General features: G+C 47.2%; 1 protein-coding gene across 1 annotated transcript in view; it reads right to left on the reverse strand.

Moving 5' to 3' along the window:
- Positions 1–9,678, reverse strand: part of MYO15A (myosin XVA) — a 144,727-nt gene that overhangs the window by 82,132 nt on the left and 52,917 nt on the right. Inside the window, exons 17-23 of the mRNA XM_069087739.1 lie at positions 9,360–9,485; positions 8,375–8,452; positions 7,635–7,783; positions 6,769–6,814; positions 5,934–6,058; positions 5,371–5,488; positions 2,457–2,632 (exon numbers count right to left, since the gene is read on the reverse strand). Of these exons, the coding sequence (XP_068943840.1) occupies positions 2,457–2,632; positions 5,371–5,488; positions 5,934–6,058; positions 6,769–6,814; positions 7,635–7,783; positions 8,375–8,452; positions 9,360–9,485 (818 nt within the window). The remainder of the gene's footprint in view (positions 1–2,456; positions 2,633–5,370; positions 5,489–5,933; positions 6,059–6,768; positions 6,815–7,634; positions 7,784–8,374; positions 8,453–9,359; positions 9,486–9,678) is intronic.

Consider the following 9,678-nt stretch of genomic DNA (forward strand, 5'->3'; position numbering starts at 1 on the left):
AGGGAAGGTAAATGGAGTCAAAGTCTAGGCAGTATAGATCCCACACAGGCACTGGTCCTCAAGAACAGGAGTCCCAGAGGCTGTCGGGAGGCCCAGCACTGTCCTCCCTCCAGCCACCCAGCAGTGTGTAGCGTGTTATCTCATGTGTGGGCAATGCTGGCTGCTTGTCAGAGTATCTCCACATCTGCTTACATGCTCACACAGCTGCCAAGAGGCTATCTCTAAAGCCCAGATCTGGCCCTATGGCTTCCATAGGACCCTATCACTCTTGGCTTCCCACTCAACTCTATCAGCTCCCTATCATATAAACTCCTCTGTGTGATGTGTGAAGGCCTTCAAAAGCCCATCAGGTTGTAAGCTCCTTGAGGCAGGGATTGTATTTTGCCCCTTTCTGTATCCCTAGCACTTAGAACCTACTTTACCCCAACCTACCTTTCCAGTCTCATTTTATGTGACTTCCCTTTTGCCCAGTCACATTAGCATTCTTGCTGCCCATCATATATGACCCCACTGCCTTTGCACAGACCGTCCTCTGTGCCTGGAATGCACTATCTCCATGCTTCGGCCTTTTGGAATACTTCTTTTCCTGTGAAGGAGCCTTGAGGCTCAGCTCAGACATCACCTCCTATATGAGGCCTTTCCTGATCTCCCTTGGCAGCTGCTGGTGCCTCCTCTAAATTACCGTGTGTGTATGTATATATGACATGTATTACATGTACACACATTATATATGTGTGTAGACATATACAATACATACATATATGTATATACGTGTATATATATTTTAGTCATGTCTGACTCTTCATGACCCCATTTGGTGTTTTCTTGGCAAAGATACTAGTGTACTTTGCCACTTCCTTCTCTGGCCATTTTACAGATGAGGAAACTGAGGCAAGCAGGGTTAAGTGACTCATCCAGGGTCACACAGCTAGTAAGTGTCTGAAGTCAAATTTGAACTCAGGAAGAGTGTTGAAGACCTTGGCCAGTGGGGCTCTGACCCTGATGGCTGAAAAAGCCCTCTTAGCATAGGACCCTGCTAAACAGGCCCGGGGTTCCCCATCCCCCAGGAAGGCTCACAGGCATGGGGAAGGCTTCACATCCCCATGAAAAGTATGGTATGTGCTCCCAGCTTGGGTACAAGGACGCTCGAAGTGTTCTCAGGGGAAATTACCAAAATGCTGCAATGTAGTATTAACTAGAAGCCTTGGGACAACTCCATTATGTTCTAGGGAGGTTTAGGGAGGTTTGGAACATCCTGCCCGGTACTTGTACCCTGATCACAAGGATAGAGTACACGGCCGTCACGTATGAGGCGAATGGGAACTGGGGCAATGGTGTAATCCCAATGACAGTGGCTTATGATGACTGCAGTTTTATACTATATATACTGGACTCTTAGCTGAGTAAAGTTGACTCCGTTTTCCACCCTACTGGAGTCCCGTCTTGTTTATGATCGTCAGCCTCTGGGTAACTAATCTTTTGTCTATCCTTTCACCTAACTTTTCCTTCTCAGCTCTGCTGCTGGCTGGCAGGGCTCCTCTCTGCCGCCATCTCAGACACTGCCATAGAAGGGTGGGGGTCCCTGGGTGGGCTTGGCTCCCCCCAGAAGAGGAGTCTTCCTGACTCCAGGCCTGGTACTCTATCCACTTGGACACCTAGCTCTATGTGTGAGTGTGAGTGTGATCGTGTGTGTGTGTGTGTGTGTGTGTGTGTACATACTGTTTTTCCCATAGAATAAGCTCCTTGAGGGCAAGGATTCCTTCATTTTAATTTTTACCCTCAGGACAGTGCCTGGTACATAGCATGCTCTTAAAAATGGCTTGTGGGTAATTGATTGATACACAAAGTCATTTGTGGGAGGCAGAACAGGGATTATTATTCTTTCTTGCCAAGGAAAGAGAAACAGTGTGTAGTGGATGAAATGCTGGCCTTAGAAGGTCAAGACCTAGGTTCAAATCTCCCCTCTGACACTAACTGCATGACTCCCAGGGAAGGTTACTTAACTTCTCAGAATCTCAAGCAAACTCTCCTAAGACTAAGTCCTAGCATGGCTTCTATCTGTATCTGTGGTAGTGGAAGGACTTCCCACACCAGAAGGCCCTCACGTTGAAACCAGAGATCTTTCACATATGACAAGGAATCAGACTCCGAAGAAATACCTCGTCCCGCTTGACAAGGCTGGAACAGAGCTAGGGGCAGACCTTTAGTCTCCTGACCCATGCCCAGATCCATGCCCAGCCACAGTCATAATCTATGACCCTCAGCCTTTCCACGCAATGTCCCAAAGACACGAGGACGGTTGGCACTGCTCAGCTCTGAGGTCAGAGGCCAGTTCGGGGCTCTCCCTGCCGGGAGGAGCAAGGTGCTCGCCCCGAGCCTCCCTATCTGCGACGACGGAGCCCTCCTCCCCACCCCACCCCACCATCGCCCTCTCCCACGTGGCGGAGGCCCAGTACCTGGCAAGGTAGCCCCGAGACACGCTCTGTAGAAGGATGATCTTGCGGCGCAGGGAACGGAACCGCCTTTTGATGAAGAAACCTCGGAGGCAGCGCTGCAGTGTGAGCACGGCCAGGTGCAGAACGCGGTCCCTCATGCTCTCCAGCAGCTGGTACAGATGTTCCTTCAGGAACAGCTGGGGATGGGATGGAGCAGGGCACCCTCGTGGCACAGACCACGGGTTTAATGAAAAGAGCCCTTGCTTCCGAATCAGAGGACCTGGGATCGAATCTCGGATCTGCCATTTACCAGTTTGGGATCAAATCACTTACAGTCTGTGGGACTCAATCTCCCCATATGTAAAAGGAAGAGTCTAGGCTAAGCGATCTCACGAGTACCTTCAGACAACCTGGGTTCAAATTCTGGGGTTGCACCTTACTTCATGTAACGGGACAAATCCCGGAGCCCCTCCTGACCTCAGCTCCTCATCTCTAAAACAGGAGGGGGAGTGGACCAGATGGTCTCTAAGGATTCTTCTGACTAAATCTATGATCATTGTTGTTGCGTCCTCATTTGGGGTTTTCTTGGCGGAGCTACTAGAGTGTTTGGCCATTCCTTCTCCAGATCATTTCACAGAAGAGGAAATTGAGGTAAAGAGGGTCACACCACTAGTAAATGCCTGAGGCTGGATTTGAACTCAGGGAAATGAGTTTTCCTGGCCCCAGGCTCCCCACTCCATCCACTGCTCTACCGACCTGCCCCAAATCTATGAGTCTATCCCTCACCCCAATCATCAAGTCTACTGTCCAAGGCTCAGGTCATTTGGTCACTGAATAAATATGTGCTAAAACCTTTCCCTTGCTGGTGGAGGAAATGTGTCCCAAAAGCCTTGGGACAGTTTTAAGCTAAAAACTTAAATTATTTAAGCTAAAAGTTTAAGTATGTAAGAGGAGTAATGAAAATCTGAGACTGTTTCTCTGGAGGCAAAAATATGAACTATAAGGAAATTAATCTGCCCAAGGGAGAACTGAGGGTAAGCAGATGCTCTGACAGCAGAAGATGGTAGAGAGACTGTCTGTTTGCCCCAGGGTTCTCATTTTGGCACAATGACTTTGATTTCTTCCCTTCCCCAAGTCCCCCATCCCCTTATACTCCAGAGGAATCTGTATTTTTAACAGGAAATAATCACAGGCCATGGGATGATAGATCAGAACTTGACAAGACCATAGAGGTCTCCTAGCCCAAAGCCCCTTCTTCTTACAAGTGAGGAAACCCAGGCTCAGAGAGAACAAGCTGAGATATGAACCTATTTCCTCTGAGTCTAAATCCAACCTTTCCCCCTTCTCTCCCTCACTAATAGAACTTCAGTGATGGCACCAGTGGGAATGGCTCAGAATGAAGGTAAATGGCAATTGTTTCTGTTCCAGCCAGAAACTCTGAGGGTCTTCTCCTCCCAGACCGATTATCTTAAGAAGGTAAACTAGGCCACCTTATGCCTCAGTTCTTGCCTAACCTTTATTTACTGAATGGATATTGTCTCAGACAAATTGAGACCTGGGAAAGACCTTAGCTAAAAAAGGCCAGGGTCTTCCATTGCATCCTGGGCCATCACTAGCCGCCCTGACCTAAGTCTTGCCACTGGACTCTGATGACTCTGGAGGAGAGAGTGAGGTTGGTGAAGTTTCACAGTTCTGCCTCACTTAAATCCAATTCAATGGAAAGTCAAGACATCACCCTCCTGACATCATTGGTCCTCTGCAAGAATGAAGGAAGGGGGCAGCACCGGCCCTGGAGTCAGGAGGACCTGGGTTCAAATCTGGCCTCAGACACTTAACACTTACTAGCTTGTGACCTTGGGCAAGTCACTTAACTACCCCAATTGCCCTCTCCTTCCCCCACCGGCCCCCTCTCCACCAAAAAGCAAAAAAAAAAAAAAGAGAGAGAGAATGAAGGAAGGACAAACAACAGTGGGGATGAGGATTGGGGAAAGAGGCATTGGGTGGGAGAGGGGTCAGAGACATTATCAATAGATAAATAGCAAAATATAACTTGAACATTTATTAACAACTTAGTTAAATCAACTAGTTTTAGAGAGGAATAGTAGATAGTCAGCTGCGAGTTTTTTCCTGCAGGAACAAAGATAATTGGGGGGATAGGGTGGGGTGGGGAAGGGGCTGGTGATGAGAGGGTGGGCAAAGGTCTTGATAAGTAGAGGAACTCTAGTGAAGTATCAGGAAGGTGACAAAGACAATCTAAAGGCTCCCACTTGACCGGTCAGGCCTTCCTTGAGTGTTACAATTGACAACTCATCAGGTAAGGCTACTGTCGTCAAGCAGTCAATAATAGTAATATTTATATATTATATAGATAATTAGTAATAGGAATAATAGTGTGGCAGACACCACACTCAGTGCTGTTAATACAAAGAGGCAAAAGACGATCCTTTCCCTCCAGGATCTCACAATTTAATAGAGATTGTGTGTGTTTGTCCTTCATTCTCAGAGGACCATGACATAGGGAAATGATGACATGGCTTGCAGTTGACTTGGATTTGAGTGAGGAGGGCTGTGCAAGGTCACCAGCCTCCCTTTCTCCTCCAGAGCCATCTGGGTCCAGCGGCCAGATATCTTTCAGGAGGACTGGAGGCGGCCCAGGGTGCAATGGGAGACCCCTGGCCCTTATAGGTTAAAGTCTTTTCAGGTTCTCACTTTGAGTGAGGTAGGGCCCATTCAGTGAATAGGCCTTTTTAAGAAGTTAATCAAGGGGTGGCCCCTTTAATAAAAAGAAAAAATCAGACCGGGAGGGGAAGACTCTGGGGTTCCCGGCCAAAAGACAAGCAGTTACCATTTAGTATTGACAGATGAGGAAGGTATATAGAGTAGAATACATACAGCTTCAGCTGGTTATATGGTCCCTGAGATCCGTCCCCCTTACCTTGCTGACCCCAATGCAGTACATGCGGTGGGTGACCGTGCAAAGTCTGTTGAGCACGGAGACACACGCCTCCCCGGTCGCTGGGATGTCGTATTTGAGAGCCACCAGGCATCTGTACCTGAATGTCAGTGGGGAATCCCAATGGTCGTCAATCGCTGCTTAAAATAACTCTACTCCTCCTTCCCTGACCTCCCCCCCTCCCCCAGGTGCTTCTGCTGTTGCCTGGCCCAGTGAAAGATGACAAACCCCGTGGGGTATCTCCATGATCACACGGGCAGCTTCGGGGGCCGCCTGTGGGACCCCTGATGGCCAGCTGTGTTCGTGGAAGAACATATGGAGGAGGTGAGAGTTTCCGTATTCATCAGTCAACAGGAATTCTAAAAGTCACCCTCTTCCCAATCATTGCCAGCATCCAGAAGAGTCTGGAGCCAGTTATTGGGAGAAAGAGGGGTGGACCAAGAGCTCAGTGCCCCTTCCCCTCCTGCAGGGTAAGTGTCTCATTTACTGACCCCACTTGCCAAGGCTGGGTCTGGATGCGCTGAGCGCCCCTCTATGGGGAGTACCTGTCAATGAAGACCTGGAAGGGAATGCGCACCGGGAAGCCCTCTTTCCGGATCCGGATGGTCTCCAGGACCCCTGAATATCGGAGCTGCCCCATCACCACATCAGGCTCAAACAGATCGGGCTCCTGTGTTGGGGAGAAGGAGATTCAGCTCTCACTAACCCGCCTTTCCTGCTGTTTGGGAGGAGTGAAGCCAAGTGATGGGATTACAAGGAGGGTGCAGAGAGGGGAAGTGCCCTATGCGGCAAACTCAGCCTCCTTTGCCTGACTCCATCACTTGGTACAATTCTCCTTTCCAGTCTGGTCTCATGCTCCTCCCCTCCCCTGCTCCAGACTGGGCCCTGCCCTGCCCCCTGGTGTGTAGCAGATGTGTTGTACCACCTCCAGGCTGTTGCCCATGCCATTCCCTATGCCTGGCATGCCTTCCCTTACTCAATTTCAGTCCATACTCTAAGAACCTATGCAAATGGTGACCTCCCCACCTGTCACCTTGTAACTCTCAAAATATTTTGTATCTCTCTATGCACTTATTACACATTATTTTCTATTATGTTCGTGTGTGTGTGTGTGTGTGTGTGATATTCCCTTGCTAGACTCCAGGAGACCTCCTTCAGTAACTAGCACAGGTCTCTGCATACAGGTTTGTGAACTTGAGATGCTGACAGAGAGAGGGAAGGAGAGAAGGGGAGAGGAGGGGGGAAATGAAGGAGGGAGAAGAAAGGAAAGGGGGAAAGGGAGGAAAATAAGAATATTCTGTGTTTCTGGGGAATGGGGAAAGGAAAGCCCAGGGTCTCACGACCCTATTCCCTCCCTCTTCACCACCCTTATCCCCTTACCTTTTTGTGGTTGGGTTTGAGGCATCGAACAAACAAAGGGTTGCACCTGAGAGTCAGGCAAGAAAGTGGTCATTAGACCCTGAAAGTGCAGACTTTTCCCTTTCTCTTCCCTCTAAGCCAGTGCTTCTCAAACTTTTTGGTCTCAGGCTCCCTTTACACTCTTAAAACTTACTGGGGACCCCAAAGAACTTTTGTTTATGTGGGTTATATTTATTACATTGGAAATTAAAATTTTAAAATAAATTATTTTTAAATGAATTTTAAAATGTGTCCTCTAAATAATAGTAAATCCCTCATATATGAACATGAATAAGATATTTTTGTGAAAAATAACTATTTCCCAAAACAAGAGAAGAGTGATATTTTTTTAACATATTTTTGCAAATCTCTTCACTGTCTGGTTTAATAAAAGACAATTGTTTCTGCATTCAATCTCTTGTGATGCATTTTGTTGAAGTATATGAAGAAAATTGACCCCACACGGGTATGTAGTTGGAAAAGGGGAGAGTATTTTAATAAGCAAATAATGTCTTAATATTATTATGAAAATAGATCTGACCTCACAGAACCCATAAAAGGGCCTTAGGGACCCCCAGGGACTCTTTGAGAAATGATGCTCTAGACCCTTCCCTCTACCCTCCCAGTCACGTCCTCCCGCCAGAGAGGAACTTGGAGTTATTTTGCTAGGCCTGTCTTGAATGCATGGAAGTGGCCGCTCTGCTCCTGCCTTCCAACAGGATTTTGAGCCATCATTGGCCACACCTGAACCTGGCTGATAAGTCATTTCTCTGCCTCAGTTGCCCTTTCCTAATGAGGAAAAAGCTATGGCCCAGAAATTTTGGTCTGCCTCCCGGGGCCCCCTTCACCTCTCCATCTTGTCCACTAGGTCCAGGAGAGACTGCTGAAACTTGGCAGCCACAGTGGGAGCCTTGTAGAGACGAGTCAGGGTATTGTTCTTCCCCAACCGGTGGTGGGAGGTCAGCTGAGCATGGCTAGCAAAGAGGTGAGCCACAACCTGGCGCCCACAGAGCCAGAGGGAAAGAGAGACAGGGAATGAGAGAGTGAATCTCATTAGCTCTGTGTGTGCAGGGGGTGTGGGTGGAAGGGCGGTATAGCCCCAGTAACATGAGGGTAGACTCAGGGAGGGCAGAAGGTACTCCTCAGTCCTCATGCCCCATCACCCAAGGGCATGCCAAGAACGGCTGAACATTCCCACCCCCTCCCAGATCAGCAATACAGTAAGGGCCTCATTCTGCCGCATGCGTGTATCTTTGTGTTCATTTCTTCAGCCTTGGACCCTTTCACTCATTCATTCAATATTCATTCATTAAACAGAGATTTATTAAATGCTCCCTGAGCACTCCCAGGTACTGTGCTACACCCTGGAGATAGATACAAAGACAAAAAAAATTCCTACCCTCAAAGAACTTATGTTGTATAAGGGAAATCAATATCTAGACTCATAAATCAATAAAAAAAATACAAGCAGAATAAAATACCCAAACTACAAAATAATTTCAGGGCCAGCAGAAGGGAGGTACCTTCCTAGAAGAAAGAATTCTGGGAGGGGTGGGGACAGAAAAATGCCATGAAGGGGAGGACTCACTTGAGTTTTACTTCGAACAAACAGGTCTAGCACATCCTGCCTCACCTGGTCATAATTTTTATCTAGGAACTTATGCACCTGGAAAAGCAAAAAAACAAACCAAAGCTGAGTGAGTCATGGCAGCTTCTATTTGATGGATGAAAAAATCAGTCCAGCAGAAGTCAAGCAATTTAAAATCATAGAATGTTACAGCTGGAAAGGTACCTTAGATATCAACCCCCATTATTTTACAAATTAGGAAACTGAGTCCCAGAGGCTTGTGACTTGCCCAGTCACTGTCCAAGGTCACAAAATACTGTTAAATGGCAATGTCAGTATTCAGACTGGAATAGAGGCCTGGGTACTCTTGAGAGGTAGGATGGTATAATGGATAGAGTTCTGGGTCTAAAGTTACAGGTGCTTGAGTCTGAACACTGCCCCAAATACATACTAGCTTGTGTGATTTGGGGCTCTATTGAGACTCAGTTTCCTTATCTGTAAAATGAGGATAATAACATTTATCTTACAGTGTTGTTTTTAGTATCAATGAAATCAAATTAATCAATGAAATCAGTAAAATAATGTATGAGAAAGTGCTTTGCACACCTTAAATCCCACAATATGAGCATTATTTTCATTTTCTAGGGTGTTGGGAATCAAGGCCCTATATAAGGTTAACTTGTTGCTTTGAGTCTTCAGCATCCAGCATGGTGTCTGGAAATAGGAGAGTTTAATACATTCTTGCTGAGTTGAATATTAAGTTGGTAGAAATGCTCTAGAGTCAAATATGAAGTCATTTAATCAATCAGCAGGCATTTCTAAAGCAGCTGCTATGTGCCAAGCTGGAGATACAGGTACAGGGAATGAAATGATCCCTACTCATCATGAGACTGGGAAGTTTCCAAGTAACTTGGGGGTTCCTGGATCACTCTCCAAGCCCCTCACAAGCCAAAACAGGTAGAAAGGTGGGGACAGGTAGGTACGTTTGGGGAGGAGAATTTCTTACCTGGTAGGTGACTTTGCCAGCATAATGCTTGATGGTGAATTCAGGCAGGGGCATCTTGGGCTTGGAGTAGAGGGGGTTGGAGCCATGGTGGTAATGACATTTCTGTAGGAAAGTGTGGTCCGTGGCCTGGGGAATAGGGATACCCAAGCAGTGATCAGAGAAGGGAAGGAGAGGGAGAGAAGGGAAAAAAGGAGGGGTCCTCTTCTCAGAGTGGCCACAAAACATGAAAATTACATAAAATTAAGATAGATCCGCCTACTGGACATCTATATGTTCCCATCGCTCAAACTCAGTATGTCTAATGCTGAATTCATCCTCG

Source organism: Petaurus breviceps, unplaced genomic scaffold (assembly GCF_028583685.1).
Source record: "Petaurus breviceps papuanus isolate PSGF00001 unplaced genomic scaffold, PetGlider_PUasm1.0 183, whole genome shotgun sequence".
NCBI lineage: Eukaryota > Metazoa > Chordata > Mammalia > Diprotodontia > Petauridae > Petaurus > Petaurus breviceps.